The sequence below is a fragment of the Erinaceus europaeus genome, chromosome 12 (assembly GCF_950295315.1).
Source record: "Erinaceus europaeus chromosome 12, mEriEur2.1, whole genome shotgun sequence".
NCBI classification, from domain to species: Eukaryota; Metazoa; Chordata; class Mammalia; order Eulipotyphla; family Erinaceidae; genus Erinaceus; species Erinaceus europaeus.
In genome coordinates, this window is record NC_080173.1 from 93,830,832 (window position 1) to 93,858,628 (window position 27,797).

The 27,797-nt window shown below is 43.5% G+C and overlaps 2 protein-coding genes and 1 long non-coding RNA gene across 11 annotated transcripts in view; 1 reads left to right on the forward strand and 2 right to left on the reverse strand.

Moving 5' to 3' along the window:
• Nucleotides 1-2,561: 2,561 nt before the first annotated feature.
• TVP23C (trans-golgi network vesicle protein 23 homolog C) lies at nucleotides 2,562-20,924 on the reverse strand. 6 transcript variants are annotated; one of them, XM_007519186.3, is made up of 8 exons: nucleotides 20,769-20,924; nucleotides 18,359-18,441; nucleotides 16,859-17,003; nucleotides 14,300-14,389; nucleotides 12,671-12,802; nucleotides 5,808-5,933; nucleotides 3,669-3,704; nucleotides 2,562-3,524 (listed from the first exon to the last, which is right to left on the reverse strand). In XM_007519186.3, exons 1-7 carry the CDS (start codon nucleotides 20,778-20,780, stop codon nucleotides 3,678-3,680), a joined length of 615 nt encoding a protein of 204 aa, XP_007519248.2. In that variant the 5' UTR covers nucleotides 20,781-20,924; the 3' UTR covers nucleotides 2,562-3,524; nucleotides 3,669-3,677. The 6 variants fall into 6 exon arrangements, with proteins under 6 accessions (XP_007519248.2, XP_060060513.1, XP_060060510.1 ...); XM_060204530.1 differs by lacking the exon at nucleotides 5,808-5,933; XM_060204527.1 differs by having other exon boundaries at nucleotides 2,562-3,704.
• Nucleotides 20,866-27,797, forward strand: part of LOC132542080 (uncharacterized) — a 29,596-nt gene continuing 22,664 nt past the window's right edge. For all 3 annotated transcript variants that reach the window (XR_009553224.1, XR_009553226.1, XR_009553225.1), the window contains exons 1-2: nucleotides 20,866-20,973; nucleotides 26,937-27,046. This is a non-coding gene — a long non-coding RNA (uncharacterized LOC132542080). The remainder of the gene's footprint in view (nucleotides 20,974-26,936; nucleotides 27,047-27,797) is intronic.
• The window catches only part of FBXW10B (F-box and WD repeat domain containing 10B), a 43,731-nt gene continuing 39,543 nt past the window's right edge, over nucleotides 23,610-27,797 (reverse strand). For both annotated transcript variants that reach the window (XM_016186485.2, XM_060204511.1), the window contains exons 12-13: nucleotides 27,087-27,233; nucleotides 23,610-24,446 (exon numbers count right to left, since the gene is read on the reverse strand). In XM_016186485.2, the coding sequence (XP_016041971.2) occupies nucleotides 23,659-24,446; nucleotides 27,087-27,233 (935 nt within the window). In that variant the 3' untranslated portion in view covers nucleotides 23,610-23,658. The remainder of the gene's footprint in view (nucleotides 24,447-27,086; nucleotides 27,234-27,797) is intronic.

Consider the following 27,797-nt stretch of genomic DNA (forward strand, 5'->3'; position numbering starts at 1 on the left):
CAATACATCTTGAGGGGCCAGGTGGTGGCACACCTGGCTAAGCGCACACACTACAGTGCGCAAGGTTGCGGGTCTAAGCCCCTGGTCCCCACCTGCAGGGGAAAGCTTCACCAGTGGTGAAGCAGGGCTGCAGGTGTCTCTCTGTCTCTTTCCCTCTCTGTCTCCCACTCCCCCTCTCAATTTCTTTTCAAAGAAAAAAGAATTGCACTGTGAATTCCCTCCACGTGAAAACTCCACAAGAGAAGTTTGTGCTAAATACTGCAGCCTGCCTAACCCTTCCCTGTTCCTTCCTAGTAACAAAATGTTCTATTCCTCTTTTTTTTTTTTTCCCCTACTAACAAAATCACTTTTATTCAAAGAAGCAGTGTGCCTGCCTGAGAACCCGCTTTTCCAGATTCCCTTACACCTGAGTGACAACATTTTGGCTGATGAGATGTAAGTAAAAGCAAGTTTCCTGTGAGGTCTGGGAATTTTTTTTTTTTTTTTTGCGTTTCTGATAAAAGAGAAGAGATATAGCTGAAACCTGAGTTCCTTAATTTCTTGGAAAATAGAGGTTACCTCCAACAGCAAGTTATCTTGGGTCCCTGAGGCAATAAGCATTAGAACAAAAATCAATTGGGAGTTGGGCAGTAGTGCAGCGGGTTAAATGCAAGGAACGGTGCAAAGATCCCAGTTCGAGCCCCTGGCTCCCCACCTGCAGGGGAGTCGCTTCACAGGCGGTGAAGCAGGTCTGCAGGTGTCTGTCTTTCTCTCCCCCCCCCCCCGTCTTCCCCTCCTCTCTCCATTTCTCTCTGTCCTATCCAACAATGACATCAACGACGACATCAATAACAACAATAATACAAGGGCAACAAAAGGAAATAAGTAAATAAATAAATATAAAAAAATAAAAAGGAACAAAAATCAGCTAAAGATGGCAGAACACCAGAGTCCCAGACGGAATAGTTTGGCAGCTATAACACCACCAGCACCAGTCTACTGAATGCTTCCAGACTTCCTCTGTGGAAAAACACATGGGCCCTCTTTTGTTTAAGCCACTATTATTTGTAATATGTTGTTACTTAAACACGTTTTCTGTGGTTTTTCTGTAGTTAACAAACAAATCAAGGAAGTTAAATTACAATAGTTGACTGAAGAAAAACAGGTTTCATATCACAGCCAACTGGATGAAAGTCACGTGGGAGATTTTGAAATTTTCATTCTGCATACAGCAGGAAGTCAACACCTAGTATTGAAAGCTGGTAAGAGGTGCGGGCCTGGTAGGAATCAGCCTGTAACCCATTAAGGTAATAAAGTATCTCCCTTCCCTCCAAAAAAAGTTGGGAAGAAGCACTGTAAACAGGATGGACGTACTGTCCAGAGGGGTGGCAGTAAATATCCCAGGACATACACATTTTCTTGAGCAAAAGGGAAAGATGCAGTGGACAGGTCTGTTCCCCTTCTTCTGAGACTTCTTCCTGGAGATGCAGCCTCAAGCAAAACGTAGCCATGTGGCCACACCAAGATGCAGCATGAACTTAGGAAAGTCACCATGTCTCAGTTAAATAACAAACCAAGAGGGTACGTTAGTGTTGGGGATACATGGCGGATACTGCATGGGCATATTTCAAATTTTCAATTCATTTTTTGTTGGAAACTTTAAGTTCAGGTAACATGAGTTATTATTACATAAGGCCCAATTATACTAATATGCCCTCTATCAGACTATCAATTCTAAAAATGACAGATCTCTCAGATTAAAAAGAAAAAAAACATGTCTTGGTACAGCATCAATTTTCCTCACCAGATGAGGATATGTAAAATGGTAAACCAGCATTTAATAAATAAATGATTCAGTAGGGGGAGGGACCGTGTTACATCTGGTATCATGCACACATTACAGTGCACAAGGACCCAGGTTCAAGCCCCTGGTCCCCACCTGCAGGCAGAGAGCTTCACGAGTGGTGAAGCAGGGCTGCAGGTGTCTCTCTTTCTCTCTCCAGTTCTATCTCCCCTTCCTCTCAGTTTCTCTCTGTCCAATCAAAATAAATATTACAAAATAATAAAAAATATATTACTGATTCCTAGGGAATAAAAAGCCATTTAGAGACATATTCACTCTAGAAATAGTGACATATCCTGATGCAGCTTCCTGTGATCTGTGTTTCCTTCAGCAAGTGGCTCAATAACCTCAAGTTCCTTTTCTTTTTTAAAAAATTTTTTAAAGATTTATTTATTCCCTTTTGTTGCCTTTTTTTTTATTGTTGTAGTTATTATTGTTGTTATTTGATGTTGTTCGTTGTTGGATAGGACAGAGAGAAATGGAGAGAGGAGGGGAAGACAGACAGGGGGAGAGAAAGATAAGACACCTGCAGACCTGCTTCACCACCTATGAAGCAACTCCCCTGCAGGTGGGGAGCCGGGGCTCGAACCAGGATCCCTACGCTGGTCCTTGCGCTTTGTGCCATGTGTGCTTAACCTGCTGCACTACCGCCCGACTCCCAAGCTCCTTTTCATCATCATAAGTAGGTCCCAAGTAGCAGGCTTGTCCTGAGGGTTAAATGAGATCACACATGTCAGAGTGCTTTGTGAACAGTAGAGTTTTATACAAATATAAAGTTATGTACTTTCCAAGTCATCACTCAAAAAAAAAAGACTCTTATCCAACAAAACAGCATTTAAAAAATTTTAACAGTGTATAAATACATTCAGAGAGTGATCTGTTGATTAAAAGACTGCAACAAAGTTTTATAGATGGACAACAAAATTTACAGTGGAGCACAATGGTTTCAGATAGTTACTTATATTGTGTTTTACAGAAATACCATTAATACAAATGCACAATTACATATGCATATGTAGTGTTCCCATTACAGCAAGAAAAAAAAAAAAAGGCAGGGTAGTAAAATATCTTTTAGGCATTTAATATACCAGAAATGTAAATGATTATTCTTACTATGATGTAAGAATAATACTCTTTTAATGGTAGAAGCTAGTTATCATTACACCAAGAGCCCACTGGAGAGCATCCAGAAAGTTCCAAAGCTTCCTTTTCAAAACACACATAGAATAGCAGCAATCCCTCAGACACAAAACCACAAAATTAATTGTACTCGTCAGACCTTAAGTAGATGATCTGTTACAAAGAAAAATAAATAAACTCTTGAGACCAGTCAATACCACGGACCCAAATCTGCTTTCTACCTGCCTCTGAATACCTAGAGTAAGAAGTCTTACCATGGTGCATGTGCTGAATTGTAGGCTTACTAATTACATCTAACTTACACGTTAGACAGTGCTCAATCTTAGCATGAGAATAATCTATGGAAAGAACATGTAAACACACAGACTTGTAAGATCAACTAAGGACTCCCTTATATGTTCTAAAGATCGAAATGCAAAAGTTGCCGTCGTATATGAACATGAATACCTACACTCTGATCGTTTGGGATACACGGGTTCAACATGACCGTATGCATAGTAAGTGCGTACGAACCAAACCTTGACAGTGTTTCTGGCAACACGGTACTTTCAAGTCCAAAATACTAGAAAAGAAAAATGAAAAGATGGAAACTATTTTAAGTACATTTTTTAAATGGAAAAAAAAAACTTGTACTCATGATTCGCAAAGTTCAGAATCTGTTTGTTTCAGCTGTTTCCCAATGTAAGCAAAAAAAAAAACTATAGACCTTTTGTCTTCACGAAGTCTGATCCTCTCCAGTGCTCTGTAAGAGAAAGAAATCCTTAAATTAGAAGCTATTTCAATCAACAGATCAGATTTCAAGGCACTCGGCTATGAATATTTGGTATGTGTAAGCAGTGGCATCTACCGCATTTCACTGTGTTCAGCTGTACTCAGCGGTCCACTGTGTTAAGTAGTGAGCACAAGGAGAAGCCAGTCAATGGACTGATCAGGATGTCCTGCAAGTCACTCTCGCGGGAACAGGGTCTTCCCTGGCGCCATGTAAGTCTACTAACCCTTTCCTGTTGTGCCGGGCTCAAGGCTCAATTTTACCGGATCAACATCACCACCCCACTTCAGAGACACGGAGAATCAAAAGGAACGAGCTCACGAAGCGCCAGCGTGACTGGTTGCCCACGTTATCTTGTGCAGTGCCGTTACAGCTTTACCCTCAGCACAGATGTAAGGAGACCACACACAAGTCACGCTTGTGCCTCACGAGGATCTACGCTGTTTGTCTGTCTGTTTTTTCTCTACCTCTTCTCTAGTCCGTAAGAAGCTATACAGTAGAACTGATAGAATAATGAACAGCAAGAGTGGAAAACTGAGCTAAAAACCAGCTTTGTGGGCAGGGGTAGACAGCATGATGGTTATGCAAAGAGACTCTCATGCCTGAGGCTCCCAAGTCCCAGGTTCAATCCCCAACACCACCACTACCACAATAAACCAGAGCTGTGCAATGCTCTGGTGTTTCTATCTTTCTCTCTCTGCATCTCTCTCAAAAATAAAATGCTAAACAGTAAAAGAGCAAATATTATTTAAAAAATAAATAAATAAAACAACTTTGTTACCACTTATAGCTCTATCCTTGGGACATTACTTGCTTTCTGCTGATTTTGGTTATCTAAACGGAATCACTGAAACAAGCATCAACACCTCCTGGGAACTTGTTAGAAATGTGAATTCTGGGAGTCGGGCGGTAGTGCGGCGGATTAAGCACAGGTGGCACAAAGCACAAGGACTGGAGTAAGGATTCTGGTTTGAGCCCCCCGCTCCCCACCTGCAGGGGAGTCTCTTCACAGGCAGTGAAGCAGGTCTGCAGGTGTCTGTCTTTCTCTCCCCCTCTCTGTCTTCCCCTCCTCTCTCCATTTCTCTCTGTCCTATCCAACAACGACATCAATAATAACTACAACAATAAAATGACAAGGGCATCAAAAGGGAATAAAAATTTAAAAAAAAAGAAATGTGAATTCTGATTCCTGGATCAACAGAATAAATCTTGGCAATAAGCCACTAAGGGTGACCTTATTCCCCAAGTGTAACCCTCGCAGTGGTTCTAATGTGTGAACAAGTATGAGAGTCACTGTTCCCCAACAAGCAGTTAACGTTACTTGCCCAACCTCCTTCATAAAAGCACGTGTGAACTATTACTATATAAGCACCGAGAATTTTAGCCAGTAACTATTTACCTATGAATACTGCCCATACTATTGACAGCTCTAAAGTCCTTTGAAAGTTTAATCAAAGTGGTACTAAAAAAATTGCTGTCCTTTAAATACTTATTTATTTTAGACAGTGTCAGAGGAAGAGAGAGAGAGAAAGGAACAGTGAAAAGGAACACAGCACTGAGCCTCTCTGGATGCTATGAGGGCCAGGTTTAAACCTGGGTTGCACACACGGCAAAGCAACACACTGGCCTAACAAGCTATTTCCCCGGCCCCCAAAGGACTTTAATATAATCTTTAACGATGCTGTCTTGTGCTTCTACTTGATCTTACTACAAATCCCAAAACCATGCAACAGAAATCATACAAAAATGTTCATTTTGAGCTACCATAATAAGCGGGAAGCAGCTGAAATAAAATTAACCTTGTAAAAGTAGTTATTTTCAATGACATTTAACCCCTCTAGTTTTAAAATAGGTTCAAGACACTGACAATACATTTCTGGAATGCCCTAAAAGCAGAAAAATAATAAGGTAATAATAATAATAATAATAGTTTTATCACCCCATCGTATACTGAAACAAAAATCTATCTGTTAAGACTTACAGTATTCCATAAAAATGAATCTCTACAAGAGTTAGAAGCCATTGCATTCATCACTAACCTTGTCAAAATCACCTTCACATCCAGAAAATACTTACTTGTCTTAAAAACTGCTTTCCAAGGTAAGATGTGGCCATGCTGGTTAAATTTCTGCTGCCCACTTTGCACCTGATATACCCATACAGGTTGGCACCTTGCAGGGCCACACCCATGATGACCACTGGCTGGAAAAGGGGGAAAAAATAATCCAAGGGTTACTTGTCTAAAAATGACTGAACTCTCTCCCTCTCTCTCTGTCTCTGTCTCTGTCTCTCCCATCAATGAGTTGTACAAGGCAGGCTGTCAGGAGGGAGGAAAAATAAACTCTACAAAGTGAGGGTTATGCCAGTGAGATTCTCTGGCTTGACAGAACAGGGTCTGTACAAAGCAAACCATCGCCCCAGCCAGCATTCACTCGACATGGATATTCAATGCCAGGCAAGCCCCTGGGGGTGAGCTGGGGGAAACCTTCTCTAATATTTCTTACAGTTCCATGAGTGAAACCGTGAAGTGAAAAAAAGAAAGCAAGTTTCCTACATTATTTCACATAGAAAAGCCAACGTACACTTTACCTTCAAGAGCCACGAAAGAATGAACTAGCGGTATCTCAAGGTCAAGAAACAGGCAGCGCTGAGGTGAGTCTGCTCTATGCTGCGTATGTGCAGCAAGTGGCCTCTGGGTAAACAAACCTATGACACTGTTCGTCTTACGGAGGAAACAGAGGAGGCTTCTGGGAGGTGGCGGGAGAAGGAGACCGATCAAGGGGTGTAGACAGAGAGGACCAAAGAGGATGGAATACTGGGAGGAAGTGCACTTTGGGTAAAGTTTCCTCAAGGATCTTATTGGTGAGCCCACTAAGGTCAGTAAGCATTGAGAGTAAGAATTTTAAATATGCTCCTGAAATATTATGGAAGTTAACTGTGGGGAAATAAAAAGCTCAACCTCATTTACAATTGAACCCAAAAAGACAAAATGTCTTGGGGTGAATCTCACAAAGGAAGTGAAAGACCTTTACAGGGAGAATTCTAGGGCACTGACACACAGAATGACAAAAGAAACAAACAAACAACAATAAAAAAAGGTCACACATCATGTGGAGAGAGACAAGCCAGAGAGAGAGAGACCAATACGGAATGATCTCAGGTATAGGAACAGAATACTATAAGGGAAAAGCTATGGTGAAACTTGGACAAGGTGTGACATATTACATCAAAGCAAAGGACTCTGGGGAAGGAGGGAGAGGGACAGGATGAAGGGTTGTTGGGATCCTGTTGTGTTTCTTAGACACCAATCAAGGGGAGATAAGAGGTTGTGCCTGTGTGTTAAAGATTATACTGTAAACTATTAACCCCTTAGTAAAATTAAGTGGGTCAAAGAAAGAGAGAAAAGAAAGGCTAACTATGGGAGTCGGGTGGTAGCGCAGCGGGTTAAGCGCAGGTGGCGCCAAGCGCAAGGACCAGCATAAGGCTCCGGGTTCGAGCCCCCGGCTCCCCACCTGCAGGGGAGTGGCTTCACAGGCGGTGAAGCAGGTCTGCAGGTGTCTGTCTTTCTCTCCCCCTCTCTGTCTTCCCCTCCTCTCTCCATTTCTCTCTGTCCTATCCAACAACAACGAAATCAACAACAATAATAACTACAACAATGAAAAAAACAACAAGGGCAACAAAAGGGAAAATAAATAAATATAAAAAAAATAATAAAAAAAGAGTAATCCTTTAAAAAAAAAAAAGAAAGGCTAACTATGACAAAGTAAAGAGGGCCTCAAGTTAGACACTCCAGAATGGAACAGCCAAGATTTTTCTTTAAAAGTCCAACTAGGGGGAGTCGGGCTGTAGCTCAGCGGGTTAAGCGCAGGTGGCACAAAGCACAAGGACTGGCTGGCGTAAGGATCCCGGTTCGAGCCCCCGGCTCCCCACCTACAGGGGAGTCGCTTCACAAGCGGTGAAGCAGGTCTGCAGGTGTCTGTCTTTCTCTCCCCCTCTCTCCATTTCTCTCTGTCCTATCCAACAACAACAACAATAATTATAATAAAAGAACAAGGGCAACAAAGGGGAATAAATAAATATTTTATTTTAAAAGTTCAACTAATAAATATCACAAGCTTTGCAAATCAAATGCTCTCTGTACAGAAAAATATGTCATCCTACCATGCTAGCCCCAGAGCAGCCACAGGCCATACATAAACAGGCAAGGCTGTGTTCCAACAAAATCTACAAAAACAGATGTTGACCTGGGCTTGGCCTGCAGCCTGTTATCCAGCCCATATTCTAGAATGAGTGAGTGACTCATCAAGGGTGGGGAGACAACACAGAGGTGAGGCGAATGGACTCTCGTGCCTGAGGTTCCAAAGTCCCGGGTTCAATCCCCCACACCACCATAAACCAGAGCTGAGCAGTGCTCTCTGGTCTTTCTCTCTGTATCTTTCTCGTTATACTATGACCAATAAGATGTATTTTTCAAAAATGATCCATTAACACATCTGCTATCTTTTAAAAATTACACATCAAATGTCTATAGATGTGAAAAGCGAGACACCTACACAGAAAGTCTTTTTCCGGGAGTCGAGCGGTGGCGCAGCAGATTAAGCACACGTGGCGCAAAGCGCAAGGACCTGCATAAGGATCCCAGTTCGAGCCCCTGGCTCCCCACCTGCAGGGGAGTCACTTCACAGGCAGTGAAGCAGGTCTGTAGGTGTCTATCTTTCCCTCCCCCTCTCTGTCTTCCCCTCCTGTCTCCATTTCTCTCTGTCCTACCCAACAACAATGACAACAATAACCACAACAATGTTAAACAACAAGGGCAACAAAAGGGAAAATAAATAAATAAATATTAAAGAAAGAAAGTCTTTTTCCAGCACAGACTTACGACTCTCCTCAACCCTTAGCAAGCTGTGTAGCTGAGTTCAAGTAGTCTGGGGGAATCCAATGTTCAGTTTAGGAATACGTTCAAATTCCTAGCAAAGTTGTACTTTCTGTTCTAATTTTGTGTCATGGAAATAAAGTTATGCCTAAATATACATAAAGCTACATGTTATTTAGATGAACCTCCTTCCACTTCCCATGCCAGTCAAACTGTACCCCTGACCCCACCCTCCGGCTTTGTATACATCAGAATTCAGAGTGAGCCGGGCCCTGCGGGCATCAGAGGCACTCAAGGGGAGCACACTGTAAAATGCCTTTAGACGGGGGCCGGGTGGTGGTGCACCTGGCTGAGCGTACATGTCATAATGCACAAGGACCCAGGTTCAAGCCCCCAGTCCCACCTGCAGGGGGGAAGCTTTGCAAGTGGTGAAGCAGGGCTGCAGGTGTCTCTGTCTCTCTCTTTCTCTATCGCCCCCTTCCCTCTCAATTTCTGGCTGTCTCTATTCAATAAATAATAAAAATTGTTTTAAAGAAAAATGAAAATAAAATAATATGCCTTTACAGGGCTGGGAAGACAGCACAAGGGTTCTGGAAATAACTTCTGTGCCTGAGGCTCTGAGCTCCCAGCTTCAACTCCTGGTAGCACTTTAAACCAGAGTTGAGCAGTGCTCTGATTAAATAAATATCAATAAAGTACCTTTATAAATTACAACAAGGAGACATGTGGCAAAAGGGGATAAGAGTAAAGCCAGCCATCGAGATTCCCTGGCCCCTGGTATATAAACGGCAAATGCATTAAAAAAAAAAAGTCTAGGGGTCGGGCGGTAGCACAATGGGTTAAGTACACGTGGAGTCAAGTGCAAGGACCAGAGTAAGGATCCTGGTTCGAGGCCCTGGCTCCCCACCTGCAGGGGAGTTGCTTCACAAGCAGTGAAGCAGGTCTGCAGGTATCTTTCTCTCCCCCCTCTCTTGTCTTCCCCTCCTCTCTCCATTTCTCTTTGTCCTACCCAACAAAGACAGCAATAACATCAATAATAATAATGACAACGATAAACAATAAAGGGAAAAAATTAGCCTCCAGGAGCAGTAGATTCATAGTGGAGGCACTGTGCCCCAGCAATAACACTGGAGGCAAAAAAGAAAGAAAGAAAGAAAGAAAGAAAGAAAGAAAGAAAGAAAGAAAGAAAGAAAGAAAGAAAGAAAGAAAGGGAGAGAGAGAGGGAGGGAGGGAGGGAGGGAGGGAGGGAGGGAGGGAGGATGGATGGATGGAAGGAAGGAATCCTTACCCCGGTCCTTGAGTAAGAAGGAAGAAAAGGAAGGAGGGAGGGAGGAAGGAAGGAGCACAAGGACCAGTATAAGGATCCCGGTTCGAGCCCCCGGCTCCCCACCTGCAGGGGAGTCGCTTCACAGGCGGTGAAGCAGGTCTGTCTGCAGGTGTCTGTCTTTCTCTCCCCCTCTCTGTCTTCCCCTCCTCTCTCCATTTCTCTCTGTCCGATCTAACAACGATGACATCAATCTCAACAACAATAACAATAAAAAACAAGAACAACAAAAGGGAAAATAAATAAATATAAAGAAAACCCAAAGAATGAAAGAAAGACCAACTATCGCCAAGCTGGCCATCTTTTGAGGCTGGCTCACAGAGAATCAGGAGATGTCTCCCTGTCACTCTGTGGCCCTCACCACCTTTCATTCTGTTCTGTTTCACCAGAGGGGAGCCAGTGCTACAGAAATACGGGGGCGACTCTCCCAGGTATGTGGTCAGGCTTCAAAGCCTCACAAGAATGCATCTGTTAAAATAAGATGCACAGTCTGAGTCAAGCGGCAGGCTGTAATCCCCACCCCCACCCCCGGTGGAGCTGTACAGCCTAATTTCCTTAAATGTGGACAGAAGGCGCACACGGCTGTGGTGAGCTCCAAGGCTAGGCTGTTGCTACGGGCTAAACTGCATTCCCTCACTCACAGGCGCACAAACAGCCCTGCCCCAGTCCCCATGTTCAAGTCCTACTCCCCCAGTACTTCAGAATGTGGCTGCATCTGGAGACGGAGACAATACGGTCACTCAGGCAAGTCCTGACCCATTCCGACTGAAGTCCTGACGAGAGAGGATTAGGATGCAGACACCCAGCGGGAAGACCAGGTGAGGACACAAGCAGAAGACCATCGTCTACAAGCCAAGAGGAGAAACCTCAGAAGAAACAACCTTGGCCAACTCCCTGATCTGTAATTTCCAGGCTCCAGAACCATGAGAAAATCAAGTTCTGTTGTGTAAGTCACCCAGAATGTGGGACTTTGTCCTGGCAGCCCTGGCAAACTCCGACAGCTATAAAAGGCAATTCAACTTGCCAGGGGGAAACACTCCTGATTCTTAGAGCTGTCGTCCTCCAAGTGAGTAGCCTACCTGCGTGAGGCCACCGAGCTCTGTGGAAGCCCAAGGTAGCCATGGGGAGGCCATGAGGTCACAGTACCGCCTGAAGGGATGCCTTACCAGACCTCAATCGTTCCCATCACCGTCTGAAGTCACTACAGGAGGTAACAAGCCAGTAGCTCCCAAACAACCTTTCTCCAAGCTCAAGAGCCAGAAAAACTGTAATAATAAAAATGACTATTGTTGGGACAGGCGGTGGCGCACCTGGTTAAGTGCACACACTATAGTGTACAAGGACCCAGGTTCTAGCCCCTGGTCCCCACCTGCAGGGGGAAAAAACTTCATGAATGGTGAAACAGGGCTGCAGGTGTCTCTCTGTCTCTCTCCCTCTCTGTAGCTCCCCTCTCTCAATTTCTCTGTCTCTAGTCAATAATAAATAAAAACTTTAAAAAAAAAAGATTTACTTATAAAAAATGACTATTGTTAAGCCTTGAGTTTTAGGAAGAATCACTGCATTATGTAACGGATAACCAAAATGGGGGTGGGGGTCAAAACTCATGTATTGGCAAAGGAAAACTTCAACTTCTGTGTCATGTATGCGGGTATCGTAATCATCTCAGTTCATCAAAACATTTTGTTCATTTTCATTATTTTTTATTGTAGTGATTCATGGTTTACAGTCGACAGTAAATACAGTAGTTGGTCCATGTATAAAATTTCTCAGTTTTCTAAATGACACTCTCACCTCCCACCCCCCATGTCCATCATCATGCTCCACGACACAAAAGCCACCCCTACACACACACACACACACACACACACACACACACACACCAGAGTCCTTTACTTTGGTGCAATACACTGAACCCAGTCCAAGTTCTGCTTTGTGTTTTCCCTTCTGTTCTTACTCCTCAACTTCTGTCTATGAGTGGGATCATCCCATATTCATTTTTCTCTTTCTGGCTTGTCTCCACATGATTCCTTCAAGCTCCACCCAAGATGAGATGAAGAAGGTGAATTCACCATTCCAAAAGAGATTTTTAACTCAGCTTTTCTCAAAAGATAACTCTAATAGTTGTGAACTAAGTCAGGCATGTTTGTTTGGAATCTGTTGAACGCCCCTATCCAAAAAGATAATCTTCTAAGTAAGGTTATCTATATACAAGGTGAACTAAATCAAAATTCTACAAGGTCAGTGAAATGGGGTCTTTTTTCATAGGATATTTTTAAACCATTTTACTGGGGAGGGTTAGTGATTTACAGTTTGGCTGCTGGCACACAGGTACAATGTCTCATCGTCCTGCGACAGGAGTCTGCAGAACGCTCCCACCCCCCACTTAGGTCTTTTTCCATCAACATGAGCCAAGATCCCAATGTCCTCTCCACCTCCTTCACTCCCCCGAGTTCTCTGCTTTGGTGCAATATGAAATGGGGTCTTTAACAAGACTCTGCTCTCCAGACTGATAAGAAAGGCAGATCTAGCAAACAGAACTTGGGAAACTTCACATAGTGAAGCTGCCTGTTCAAAACAGGTCCCCAGTGTTAACACAGATGATCACTTCTGATTACGTCCTCTTTCTTTTTCTAATACGCTGTCTCGTGCGTGTGCATAGAAAGTGTGCGCTGTATTTAAGTCACCTCCCCAGCCACACGGGCATCTTAACGGATCAGTCAATACGTTTACATTTATACTCACCAGCCACTTCACTTTGAAAGAGAAGAGAGCACTAAAGGCAAATATCACCCACAGCACTGGACAGGCAATAAGTCCTAACCAAAAGATCCTGGACTCAGCCTCTGAAATGGCTTTGCTCTCTGGAGAGGAGGCCTATAAAAGAAGAGAGATTTAAGACCGCTGACGTGATACTTACAGCAAAAAGTTTACATGTCTAGTGAGAAACACTTCACCCTCGAATTTAAATAATGATAATTCCAAGTCCTAAGTTAAAACCCCCGAAGGAGAATTTCCCTCTTAATTGTAGGAATAGACTTTACTATGATTTAACTCAATAATTCTGAACTGTCAAAGCTAAGATAGAGTTTCTTGTAAAATAAGACAAAATACAGTGGTCTGATTATGTTTCTATTCCACTAACATCACATTCAAATGCTTCATTCATGAGGAAGTCTTGATAGGTGAAAAATCAAAGAATTCAAGGCTACAGTTAAGAAACTGTATAATTGGGTTAAGATCCAGAGGAAAAAATGGAATCAAGGAACTCTGTACAATGGCCATAAGATCTTAGAAATAGGGGAGTTGGGCGGTAGCACAGCGGGTTAAGCACACATGGCGCAAAGTACAAGGACCAGCATTAAGGATCCCGGTTGGAGCGCCCGGCTCCTCACCTGCAGGGGAGTTGCTTCACAGGTGGTGAAGCAGGTCTGCAGGTGTCTATCTTTTTCTCCCCCTGTCTTCCCCTACTCTCTCCATTTCTCTCTGTCCTATCCAATAAAAAAATTAAAAAAAAAAAAAACAATAATTACAACAATAAAAAAAAAATCTTAGAAACACCTAGGAATTTTAAAAGGGGAGATGTCATTTCCACAGTACACACCATCATATAAAGAAATATGGACTTGCTGGGAATAGTGATGCTTCCAAGCCAAGAAAGACCCTTCTACCCAAAGGCAAACAACAACTTAATCGGTATTGTCTCCAACAATTTGTGAACCCTCAAACTGATGTCTACTGGGAAACTATGTACTCTAGGCCTCCTGAAGGCACAGGCTTATGAAAGATTACTTCAATCAGGTGTTGCACCTAGTTGCAATCCTTCTCTCCTTTTCTTGCCCACCAATAGAAGGGGACCATGGGAGCAAGGAGAGAACAAGCTTCTGGAAGAACCCTAGAGATAGCAGATTAGACAAAACAAAGCCCAGGGTCATCAAGAAAGAAGAAGCTTTTATCAGATGTAGCCTCTGACGGGTACGTCAGCTCTCTCTACAATAAAGTCTGACCCAAAGCCTCTAAGAAGTTTCTTTGCTGTGCACCTTTTGTCTGGTCTGAATTAATAAGGAAATTATAAAGGGATATGGAGTTCTTCTGGTGGTGGGAACTGTGTGGAGTTGTACCCCTCTTATCCTATGGTTTTTGTCCGTGTTTCCTTTTTATAAATAAAAAAAATTAAAAAAGAAATGAAATTATAATGTTAAAAACCAACAAAAAAAAAGTAATATTTTAGAATGTCATCTAAATTAGCGAAGACATGTCAAATGATGTGTGACAGCACTTTTACTTTAGAATGCTTTATCCTTAAGTATTTAGTGTAGGTCACACACAATTTACTGAACACTTTGGGAAAAAAAAAAAAAAAAGAGCAGTTACCTTCCTGGACTCAAATACCCAATGGCTTTTTCCATCTTCATCAATATGATTCCACCAACGCAGACCAACCATCAGTCTACCTGTGACATTCTGGCAAAGGTTAACACATATACACACATTTAAAAAGCATTGTTAATAGCTGTAACCAATTCATCTCTCAGTGTAGTCACTCATAATAACAAAAAAAATAATCTCCCAGAGACCCAGTGGAAGGTCACTACATGCCAGATAGAAAAGAAACTGCGGCGTAGCAATGGCAGGGCCAGCAGACAGGGTCCGTAAACACTGCCCTCTGCTTTTCCCCATGAGATCTCAGCCTTCCTTCCACCAAGCCCTGTGTTCCTTAAATCTGATGCTCTTTGGTTCCCGGGCACAGCTTTCTCGCCACCTGTGGTTCATGGATTTTCTAACTGTCTCAGAAAAAATGGTTGTTATGGACTGCATGTTTCTGTCCCCTTAAAACTCACGTTCAAATCAGAGGAATAGCTCACCAGGCAGGGTACCTGCTTTGCCATGTGCCCAACTCAGGTTCAAGTCCTGGCCCCACGTGGGGTTTGCAATGGCACTGGGAGCAGCTCTGGTGCTGTGGTTCCCTTGCTTTCTAGCTGAAGAAAAACAAAAACAAAAAACAGCCCAGAAGAATGCACAAGAAGAGCCCAATGGATTAAAAAAAATTTTTTTTTAAATCCTATGTTGAAATTCTACTCCAATCGTCACCACTATGCGACGGTGTATTAGGAGGAAGGGAGCACCCACCTAGGCAGCCAGATCAGCCAAACCAACCCCGGCTATCAGTGGGGTGACAGATAGCACAGCCAAACTGCTCTCACGTCCAGAACCCTAAACTTGGAATGATTTAGTTACTTAATTTTTTTAAAAGTCTGAAAGTGACCAGAGTTACTTTGCCAAACCGAAATTATATAATCACTAAAGAAAAACAAATTTTTTTTTTCCAAAACAAAATTTGAGAACTTATAGGTATTTTGGTGGTAGGTGTGGTCTGTTAATATTTGAAGAGGTTTGAAACTGTATCCCTAAAACACGCACAGGAGTGTAAATCAATAACTAAGAAACAAAAACACAATTTGATCACAATACAGTCAAACAAAGTATAAAACGGCAGGATAAACTAAAAGAAATACAAGTCAAAGATTACAGAACAAAAGCCTAAAGTAAGCTTGGACTTTCCATGGTGACCTTAGTATGTGTACACAATGCTGCTTGTCAACTACGCCTACCTGAAACACACACAGTGCAATATTGCAACGTCACTTGGATTAAAAAAAAAAAAAAAGGGGGGGGGGTCAGGAGGAAGAGTCACATTGTGGGAGGCACAGAATTGTGGTGGTCAACGCAGTGTGAAGTACCCTACAATCTAAGAAGCCTTTATTAGGTCACTAATATTTTTGTAAGTAAAATATATATATATATTATGTATATATATGAAAAATGAAAAAAAAAGAGTCTAAAGAGAATTCTGTAGTCATCTCAGCATTTTGGGGCCTACAGAAACTGGCCACCTTGAAGCCAACACTTCTGGCATCTAGAAGAATGAAAGATATAAAAGAGCCTGGGTTATTTTGTGACCTTACTAAAAAATTTTTCTAATATGTGTATTAAAAAAAAAAAAAAAAAAGTCAGAGAGCTAGTTGCTTTTGGTGGCTCCTATTTGTCTTTGATTTTCTTTCCTGTCACGAGTATCTCCAAAACCACAGAAAAGTCAAGTTTTACAGTGAACAGGCCCATCCCTGCCAGCTAGACAACCTGCACCTCGCCTAACCCAAACTGTGACGACCAGAAATGTCTTTAGATGTTAATATCTAAATGTTACCATCTAGGGGACAAAATTTCCCGTGGCTGAGAAGCGCGGCCCTCAGTGCAGGGAGAGGAAAGAGTCTGTGCAGACCCTGAGCTCGCTCTAAGTATCTGCGGACAAAGCACCCCGGGATCTTATCACTTATCTAGAAATAACCTTGAAGTAACGCCAGCGGTATGCACCAAGGCTAGAGCTGCCAGTCACATTTTATTTGCTCGTTTCATTTTTAAAGTTGCTGTAGAGTAACGTCACACAGTGTAAGGACCTACTTGTGTTCTTATTATCTGGCGCTTTCACGGGCATTTTTATTTATTTTGCCACCACCAAGGTTACTGCCGGGGCTCGGTGTCACACCAGAAATCTCTGGCACCCAGCACCCATTTTTCCGCCTGCCCCTCCCCTCTTCTATTTTATTGAGAAGGGAGGAGGAGACAGAGGGAGAGAGAAAGATAACACTTACTGTAGCACTTGCTTCAGTACTCGGGAAGTACCCCCCACACACACACACAGGTGGGGAGCAGGGCCTCAAACCCAGCTCCCTAAACATAGTAATGTGTGCGCTTAGCCGGTGCACCACTGCCACCCAGCCCCCTCAACAGGCATTTTAATGTGATGAAGTCAGAGATGACAGAATTATAAGTCAGCACCAATCCAGCCTGATAAGTGTCCTGTCACTTCACCACATAGCATCTGTTGTCACCTCTATCAAATATAATGTTGAAAATAAAAACAATCATACATACCTTAACTGTCCAAAAGTCACATGACAACAACAAGATAATTGTCACCATACAGGCAATAAAGCTTTTGCTGAAAAATTCACAGAGAAGATAGACTACAATTGCACTGATGCGAAATAATAAATGGAAAAATGATGCCACTGGGTGTCTGCAAACCAAAACATAATAAAATAAATGCGGTTACATTTCACTACATGGACAGCAGATGTAGATGAAAGTGTCTCAGCCTCAGCATCAGCACACAGGGTCTCGTCAAAAGGAAGAGAAGACATGAGGAAAGAAGCACACTTCCTACCTCTCTCTCTCTCTCTTCCTTCCTAAGTCCCACTGTCTGCCTATAGGTCCTGATGCCGCAGAGGAGACAGCCTGTGAACACGACTTCAACACCTCACTGAATACTGGTCTTCACAGGATATACAATAAGAGACTTGGCTAAGTTTGGAGAAATATGGGAACTGCACTCTTTGGATTTGATTCTTATTTTCACATGTCCAAAAATCATGTCAAAATAACCTCGAGGTCCTCAGAAATTACTCCAGGCATTACAATAAAGTCACCATACAGTAGTGTTGTTGTTGTTGCTGTTGTTTTAACAGCTTACTGAAACAAATCCACACACAATTCACCAATTTAAAATGTATATAATCCCATAGCGGTTTTTTTTTTTTAATAGTTATACCACAATTCACTTTAGGACTTTAATACCTGAACAGAGATACCCCTTTACCTCTTTAGGACTTTAATACCTGAACAGAGACACCCCTTTACCTCTGGCAGCCAACCCCCAGGGGCCCCACGCCATCCTACACCTTCACTGACACACACTGTGTCTACAGATTTAACTATTGTAGACACCTCACATAACCGAAGCTCTACATTATGTAATAGCATCTCTCCTCTACCATAATATTCTCAAAGTTCAGATGAAACTTGATTGCATTTTGTGAATGTCTTGAGAAAATTAAATTTAAGGGGCCAGGCGGTGGCAACCCGGTTAAGCGCACACACTACAATGTGCAAGGACCCAGGTTCAGGCCCCTGGTCCCCACCTGCAGGGGGGAAGCTTCACGAGTGGTGAAGCAGGGCTGCGGGTGTCTCTCTCACTCTCTATATCCCCCTCAATTTCTGTCCGTCTCAATCAAATCATAAATAAATGAATTTTTTTAAAAAAGAAAATTAAATTTAAAATAGAAATATAACTGGCTTGATATTTTCATGGTAGTTTATATAAAAGACACACCTCTACATTTCGAACAATAAGTCAAATACAACATTTCTATGCAAACTAAAGAAACTGTGCATTCTAACAAGAAAAAAAAAAAAAACAGTAGTAAGATTTCATGTACTACCTATTCCCAAAGAAAATCTGAAACGCATCTGTATTTCTGACTAAAATGAAACTAGTTAAATGGAATATTTACAAGCATGTTATTATCTTGAAGCCCATCAGGACAGAGAAAGCAGCACTAAATACCAACACAAGTCTTCAATTTATGTGCATACCTGACTTGGGATTTTTTTTGTCTATTACTTGTCTCCTCTTCCGCATCAAACAGTGAGACATCTTCTGTGTCATCGTTACTGTCCTAACAGAAAAAAAGCAAATATCCATGAATCAAAATGAAATTCAGTACTTAAATGCCTATTCATATAAGGGAGCATATTGGTCAAAAATGAAAAAAAAAAAAAATGAACTTAAGAGTTGGTCACAATTATCTGGAATTCACAACTCAAAGACTACACGCAGTACCTTTATCTTTATAACAACCATCTGACAAAACACATGGAAAGAACACTCAGAATCCAAGTGTTTTTTCCATCTCCACACCTGCTCAAAGCTGCTAAGCCTGCTGAGGCCACTGCAATGTAGATGACACTCCTGCAAGTTACCGCGGCACTTCTGATTCTTTTGCACTAGTCACAGAGGAAACAGGAGCCTATTAAGGAGAAACTCGGGAGTTTTTTGTTTTGGGTTTTTTTTTTTTTGTTGTTGTTGTTTTTTCTTCACAAAATCGTCTAACCACATTCTTATCTTCCTTACTTCTCTGCTTTTTTTTTTTTTAAGGTTTTATTTATTTATTGATGAGAAAGATAGGAACAGAGAGAGAAAGAACCAGACATCACTCTGGTCTATGTGCTACCAGGAATTGAACTCAGGACCTCAAGCTTTAGAGCTTAAAGCTTTATCCACTGCGCCACTCCTGGACCACCAACTCTGCTCTTTTTTATCCAAGGCTAAAAACTATGTTTGGAAGTTTTTGGTTTTTGTCTTTTCCTGCCTCCTCGGGGGTTTATTCCATCAATTTTCCCTTTGTTGAGATTTTATTTTTATCTTCAGGAGTTTTTATTTTATTTTATTTATTCCTTTTTGTTGCCCTTGCTTTTGTTGTTGTAGTTATTGTTGTTGATGTCATTGTTGTTGGATAGGACAGAGAGAAATGGAGAGAGGAGAGGAAGACAGAGAGGGGAAGAGAAAGATAGACACCTGCAGACCTGCTTTATCACCTGTGAAGCGACTCCCCTGCAGGTGGGGAGCCGGGGGCTTGAACCAGGATCCTCATGCCGGTCCTGGGGCTTTGCACCATTTGTACTTAACCCATTGCACTACCGCCCGACTCCCGAAGTTTTATTTTTTAAGACAAGAGAAATCAAAGTATATTATGTGCTGACATGAATAAGTGACTAAAAAAGAAAGAAAAAGGAGAAGAATGCAGAGAGCGAGATTTGCTGCAACACCACCTTCCAGCAATCAGAAGAGAAGGGAACTGTATGCACAGAGGGGCCCATCAGAGACTGGAAAGCAGAGAGCAGACGCTGTGGGAGACCACAGGACACAGGGGATCTATTAATGGGGGGGGAAGGGGACTGAAAGGACTAGACACAGAGAAAAACGGAAATAAGATATACACAGTGGGCGTGGGGTGGTATCACATATTTTGAAGAGGTGTGAAATGGTACCCTTAAAGCTAAGTCTTTTAAGCCATTGATATGTTACACACACACACACACACACACACACACACACACACACACACAGATTTTTATGGAGCAAAAACTGGGGTGAGCATGTGGAGTTCTTATTTATTTTATTTATTTTTTTTACCAGAGCACTGCTCAGCTCTGGCTTATGATGGGGGATTGAACCTGGGACTTCAAAGCCTCAGGCATGAGTGTTTGTGTAACCATTATGCTATCTACTATTATTCTGAGAGATTACACATGTGCCTTTCTATAATAGTCATTCTGACAAGACTATAGAATATGCTTACTTTAAAATTAAAAAAAAAAAAAAAGATTTACCCCCCCCCTCAAAAAGAAAGAAATTAACTTGCAGACTTTTTAACTCGCAGGACTCCCATCAATGTTCCTGCTGCGCAGGTCCCGGAGGTGGTGCGGTGGATACAGCACTGGACTCTCAAGAGTGGGGTCCTGAGTTCGATCCCTGGCAGCACATGTACCAGAGTGATGTCTGGTTCTGTCTCTCTCCCCCTTCCAAATCCCTCATATTAAGAAATAAATAAAATATTTTATTTAAATGTTTACGTTGGCGACGGATACTTGAATGCAAAGGACGGTGTCTGCAGGGTTCTTAACAGAACCGCAAGGCACCCCAAGAGTCAGGGGGCTCCGCCAGCCCTCCGCTTGCCCCCCACTTGGAGTGGGACGACGCCCCCTGCAACGGGACACGGAGCCCAGCAGGAGCGATGCCCCGCCCCCCTCCCCCTCCCCCTGCGCGGCCCGGGTGACCCACCCCAGAGGCCCCGGGGTGCCCGCCCGCGCTCCCCCTGCCCTCCGTGCGGCCCTCGGGGGCTTCCGGCAGCAGGTGGACACTGCCCTCAATGCCCCCGGGACCCGAGGCTCCCGCCCCGACACTTGTCACCCACGCCCGTTTCCAGTGCCCACAAGCCCTCACCTGCTGCAACATGGCGGCCCCGAGCCAGCCCCACTTCCGGGAGCCACGTCAGCACGGCCGCCCAGTGGCGTCATCACCACCCGCCCGGGAGGGGCCGGGCTACCAGGCGCTGCCAGAGTCCACTTCCGCTCTGGACCCCGCGCCCGTAGGAACAACTTCGGGGGCGGGGCAAGCGAGTGGGAGGGACATCCGGGGCTCTCCGAGGGTGAGTGATGAAATGAGGGCCTCGCGTGGGTGTGGCTAGAGGACGTCGTGGAGGGCGTGGCGAGAGGAGGGCCATCGTGTGGGCGGAGCATCATGTGGGAGGGGCTAGAGGGCAATCGTGGGGGCGGGACTAGAGGGACGCGAGTGGGCGGGGCTAGGGGCCAGTTGTGGGCGGTGCGTGTGGCCGGGGCTCGATGACAAGTAGGCAGGACTAGAGCATCGTGTGGGTGGAGCTAGAGGGAGGTTGGGGGGGGGGGGGGTGGCTAGAGGGGCGGGGCTTCATGTGGGCGGGACTATACGCATAGTGTGGGCGGAGCTAAATGGTAGGCGTGGTGGCGGGGCTAGGTGGGCGGGGCTCGAGGACAAGTATGTAGGCAGGACTAGAGGGGCATCGAGTGAGGGGAGCTAGAGGGAGCTTGTGGTTGGGCGGGGCCAGGTTCCCTGGAGGGGATGGTTCTAGAGCGAGGGAATGGATCACAGTTGGGAAAGGTGTCAGGTGTGTCCAAGGGCTTTGAGTGAAAGACTTGAGGCTTGACAAGTGGAGATGGTCCAGGAATCTTCATTCTGCCAGCGTCGCTGCCTGAAGTCGAAGGGCGGGGAAGCTTAGCTTTTGCTGTTTATAATGTCCTTTTATTTGAATCTTTTACAGCCACAGGCATCTGTACAGTATTGCTTTTTGTGCTTTGTATTTTAGAATTGCAAAGTAAATGTGGCCCTCAGAAGTCATAAAATGTTTACATGTAGAAGAGCAAGGTAGGAGGATTCTTGTAAGAAGTGACTCTTTAGCGGGAGAAAAATAGACACCAGGAAGCTATAAGGAATAGATGGTTTGATAAAGTAGAATTTAAGAGTTTGAGCACATGGAGTAGAGTCCCTGTTCCTCCACTTACCCATTCTCCCACCTCTAGAGGCCAGGAGGTAGCACACCTCATGGTGCAGGACAGAAGGTTCTGTGCCTGTCCAGACTTGAGGTGGGTTGATCAATTTTATTGTCAGAAAGGATTCAGAGGTGGGTCTTAGGCTAGATTATAAGCATGTTTATTGAAAAAGCAAAATAGCCCCGAATATGTGCGTTCTGAGGTTTTTCTAGAACCTGAGATGTTAGAGGCGTGACCCTCAGAGTCATGAAAATAGTAAGAATAGTTAAAACCCTCTTCTGAAATATGGAGCTCTCTTCCCTCTGGCTTTTATTATTATGATTGTAGACTGGCATAGGGGAGAAGAAAGGTGTGTGTGTCTTTTCTTCAGTCGTGCATTATATTGGACAGTTTAAAAATATATAAATTGTCAGTCCATTATCACTGAAAATCTTAAGATGGTTGTGTTTTTCATGTAAGTACCTTTAAGTCTGGCCTGGAACCAGGTACAGCGATATGCCTCTTTTCTAATGGTCTTTTTCTAATGTCCTCAGAGCTTTTTATGACCATGCTAAGCTACTGGTTCTGACCTGTCCCCTTGTATAGCACTTATGTTCTCCAACGGGCCGTAGCTCTATAGTGGTCTGCATGTTTCCAGATGACCATCCTGGTCTTTCATACCATTCTCAGAAGATTTAAATAGAAATCTCAAATGCTGGATATGAAGGGCCCTCTTGATAGAAAGGATGAATATGTTAACTGCTCCTCTCTAGGAGTTACCCCTGAGAATGAAAAGCACACACAACATTCTCAAAAGCAATATGCCATTCCTGCTGAGGCCTACTTTTCACTTTTAATCTGAAATAACTGCACTTCATTAAGCTTCTGTGCAACCTGCCGGAGTGAGGGGAGAAGCGTCTATCCGGTAGATTTCCACATCGTAGCATGCACTAGACCCTGGCTTTGTCTCAGGGCAGCACACGGGAGCACTGTGGGTGGCACTAAGGGAGCATCTTGGATGGTGGTACAGTGTTCTGGTATCTCTCTTCTCTATAAATATCTCTTTCTCTCTCCCCCTCCCTCTCATAAAGGGTATGAGAAAATTGGCCCTGGGAAGCTGTGGTGGTGTCTCGCATACATGACAACCACATACCAGAAGCACAAAACAAAACAGGGAACTCCAACACATTATTCTTTTTTACTATTATTTTTATATTTATTTATGTTCTCTTTTGTTGCCCTTGTTCTTTATTGTTGCTGTAGTTATTGTTGTTACTGATGTCGCTGTTGTTGGATAGGACAGACAGAAATGGAGAGAGGAGGGGAAGACAGAAAAGGGGAGAGAAAGACAGACACCTGCAGACCTGCTTCACCGCATGTGAAGCGACCCCCCTGCAGGTAGGGAGCTGGGGGCTCGAACCTGTATCATTATGGTGGCCCTTGCCCTTCGAGCCGCGTGCACTTAACCCGCTGTGCTACCGCCCAACTCCGTTCCAACATGCTATTCTAATAAAACCCATCAGTTTATTTGCTAGTGGAATGATAACACTATCAGTAGTGATGTGTGCCCCTTAATTTCCCATGATCTTATCAATGAGTTGGACTTCCAGAAACACCACTGAAGGTTTGCAGTAGAAATATAGCTTCTCATCTCTCCCAGCCTCCCTCTGTGTTCCGTCTTCATAATTATTCTCTGACTCATAGAGGATCATTAGGATGCCCCATGCTAATTGCTAGGTAACAGTCAAAAGCAAACAAATGACTATCTCAAACACCAGCCTCCATTTGGTATTGTTTATTGTAAAAGATTGTCATTTCCCAAGGCTGGTTCAGATAAATATGTTTTGTCCAAGTTCAGGGGCCGCGACCTTCCCTTGCTTCATGAAATTATCAATAGGCAGGCCTCTGATCTTCCTGATCCAGGCAGCTCTTCTGGCTTTTTCTGGACTGACCACTCCTGTGGGCTTTATGGCCTGGTATTCCTTCATCTTGGTTTCCCTGTACTCATTCCCCTCTCTCACAGTCAACAACATGAACTCCGTGTTCACTCTGAGTGGATTGATGGCTGTGTAGAAGCGAGGCCGTTCTTTCTTGACAGACAGGCTTGCTGTGCCCACCTGTGGAGCCAACATTCGGTTTGGTTTGATGACCTGCATACTGGTTAAGGGCTTAAAGCTTCGCACTGTCCCATCCACAGAGGTGGGTGTCCCATCTTCAGCCTTTAAACTGCTAGAGAACTTGGAGCGGATAATCATGGGCTGGGGGATGGTAGAGTGGACTTGGGGACTCTGCAAAGAGTTCTTCAAGTTGGGCTGCAGTTTCTGGATTTCAAGGGGTATACTAATTTGTTTCACATCTATGGGAGGGTTGCTGGCTCTCAACTGATCAACTTCATGTTGGACTGATTTTCCTTTCAAACTCAGGACCTTCCTTGGGTATGAAATTGAAGGTCCCGAGACATCAGAGGCTTGGAGTTGTGGCCTACGGGGATAGGCGAGCTCCTTGGAATTATGGGCTTGCTGTAGGGCGTTCACAGTCAAGAGGAACTGGTCAGGAGTCAAAGAGATCTGAGGGGATTTTTTCTTCAGGATTAAGTCTTCAGGAGAATCCACAGTTTCTTCTTCTTTTTTTTTATTTTTTTATGGAAGGAAGAAGGGAGGGAGAAAGAAAGGAAGAAAAAAGGGAGGAAAAAAGAAAGAAAACAAGAACAAATCAGTGCACCGTGAAAAAATTTAAGTACCTTTCAATCCCTAACCTCACAAATACTCTGAAAACACTATCTCCATTTTACAAAATAAATAACTGAGTCATGAAAACTAGAAGTCATTGGTCTAGTCTGACCTGCGAAGTCAAACTGTTCCCCAGCATCCAACAATCTGTAATCAGTGATAAAAAAGCAACCAGATGCTAAACATATTTTTTCCCTTGACCAAATAGGTTTTAATCCAAGAGGACTGAGTAGAGGCATGGGTGTGTGTGTGTGTGTGTGTGTGTGTGTGTGTGTGTAAAACTTCAAATTTCTCTCTGCCTTTGACTTTGTTAACTAGATAATAAAACATTTTATAAAGTGAAATTAATGTCAAAATTTTCCCCAATCTCCTCTGAATTCCAGAATAAAAACCTTTTTTTTTTTTTTTTGCCTCCAGGGTTATTGCTGGGCTTCAGTGCCTGCACCATGAATCCATTGCTCCTGGAGGCCATTTTTCCCCCTTTTGTTGCCCTTGTTGTTGTAGCCTTGTTGTGGTTATTATTGTTATTGTCCATGTCGTTCGTTGTTGGATAGGACAGAGAGAAATGGAGAGAGGAGGGGAAGACAGAGAGGGGGAGAGAAAGATAGACACCTGCAGACCTGCTTCACCACCTGTGAAGCAACGCCCCTGCAGGTGGGGAGCCTGGGCGGAACCAGGATCCTTAGGCCGGTCCTTGCGCTTTGCGCCACCTGCGCTTAACCTGTTGCGCTACCGCCCAACCCCCGTAAAACACTTTTTTTAAAAAAAAAAAAAAGTTATTTATTCAATAGAGACGGAATTTGATAGGGAAGAGGGAAATAGAGAGACCCCTACTGCCCACGAAATTTTCCCCATGCAGGTGGGGACTAGGGGCTTGAATCTGGAGCTTTGCACATTGTAACGTGTGCACTCAACCAAGCGTGTGCCACCACCTGGCTCCGGATAAAACACTTTTCCAACATATGTGTGTGTATGTGATATAGACAGTTTTTCTCCTTTGATGAAAAAGAATTGTGTAAGATCATTGTTAAGTACCCTGACTTTTTTTTTCCATATAGTAATATAACTTTCTTCCCAAGTCACTATCTGTGGACCCTTATGATAACACTATTTAGCCATTATATTAGATTCCATAATATACTTTTTTTTATCAGCTACTTAGTCATTCATTGCCCACTGATGGATATTTACCTTGTTGGTGATCAACCTTAAATCAAAGTACATTTTTACTTGTCCTATAAGCAAATACAAAATGAGCAAGAACCTATAGCCAGTGATGGTATAGATGCAGTGGGCAGCTTTTATTGTTGGGAGAGTGTGAGTTGAGAACAGTGTTGTTTTTTTTAAGGACAACCATGATGGCATCTTTTTAAGTTTTCAATGCAGTCATCCTTTTGGCTGAGCACGGCCCCTCCTAGGTAGGCCACCTACAGGTATACCTATTCAGGTACACAGACATAGAATTATACAAGGATGTTCACGTTAATATAGCCTGTGGGTGACTTCATTGATGAAACTATTCTTGCTTTGAAGCTTGTCCCTGCAGGGAATACAATTCACAGAAACAAGCTTCTCCAGAGCAACAGAAGAACATCCCGTTCATGATTTCCAACAACTCTGCTTTAAAAAAAAGTCTCCTGTGCCTTATCTCAGTTACGTAACTCCCACCCACAAGCCTATCCCCTGCCTCAGAAATATCAGAAAATCTGAAAGCCATAGTGGTTGTCTCTTCTTTCTTCTGCGGTGCATGTTACTCAGACTGATGGCACAACAGTCATCATGGTTAGGATGCAGAGTGGCAGGAAAGGGAGGCAGGCTATGATTCCAAGGATTAGCAAAGGACAACTCAGAAAAATCCATTGATCTCTGGTCTTGGGCTGAGGCCAAAATGAGTCAACTTCTTCCAACATGAAGACCCTAAATCACATCTGCTCTATTCTTAACCTTTAGGTTCCTGATTATTAAACAATTTGTTCTGCTTTATATCTTAATGCTTTTCAATCACCGTGTTGCAGATGTTACCATGACACCAACCTAACTTCCTGGACAGATGACCTCACCAATGTGTCCTGGAACCCCACCTACCCAGAGCCCTACCCCACTAGGAAAAGACAGAAACAGGTTGGGGGTATGGATCGACGTGCCAACATCCATGTCCAGTGGAGAAGCAATTTCAGAAGCCAGACCTCCCACCTTCTGAACCCCACAATGATCCTGAGTCTATGCTCTCAGAGGGAAAAAGAATAGGGAACATCCCAATGGAGGGGATGGGACACAGAACTCCAGTGGTGGAAATTGTATGGAACTGTACCCTCTTATCCCACAATCTTGTCAATCATTATTAAATCAATAATTTTTTTTTAATCCTTTGGTCTTAGGAGAAGGCATTCATTTTATCCATTCTGAATTCTTGAAGATAAGCATCACTGACTAGTGAGAAAATTAAATGAGAAAGAGAGAAGAAGGAGCAGGAGGAGGAAGAGAGGAGGTAGGGTGGATCTTATAACTAGCTCAAAATAAAGCATCACCTTTCGTTTGGCTTCCTGTAACAGATGTTTCTTCCAAATCCTCTTGCCCACCATCCACACTGCTTATTTCTTTCCAAACAGAGTTTGTTTTCTTACCATCTCTTCGGGATGATTTTGATTTTCCTTGAGCTGTGTCCATTAGTGATGCTAAATGAAGATTGAGAAAGATGCTGTAGCACTTGTATAATTCATTAGGTCTGAATAATGAGGGATGTACAGTGAGTAATTCCGCTAGTTTTCACCCACGTTGTCACTTTATTGTCTGTTGTATGAATCCAGGCTGTTACCTGGAGTCTAAGGCATAGATCACTTCCTGATTCCCTTCTCTCTCCACTTCCTTTTCCTTCTGGTTCAAGCTTTCAGCATGTTCTAAAATTCCTGGTCCTCTCACCCCAAGAGGTAGATGACTGTGGTGTAATATACTTGGAGGGAATCTATTGTGTTTTCTTTTCTTTTTCTTTTTTAAAATTTTCCCCTTTCGTTACCCTTGTAGTTATTGTTGTTGTTATTGATGCCGTCGTTGTTAGATAGGACAGAGAGAAATGAAGAGAGGAGGGAAAGACAGGGAGGGGAAGAGAAAGACAGACACCTGCAAACCTGCTTCACCACCTGTGAAGCGACTCCCCTGCAGGTGGGGAGCCAGGGGGCTCGGATCGGGATCTTTAGTGGTCCTTGCGCTTAGTGCCACGTGCGCTTAACCTGCTGTGCTAC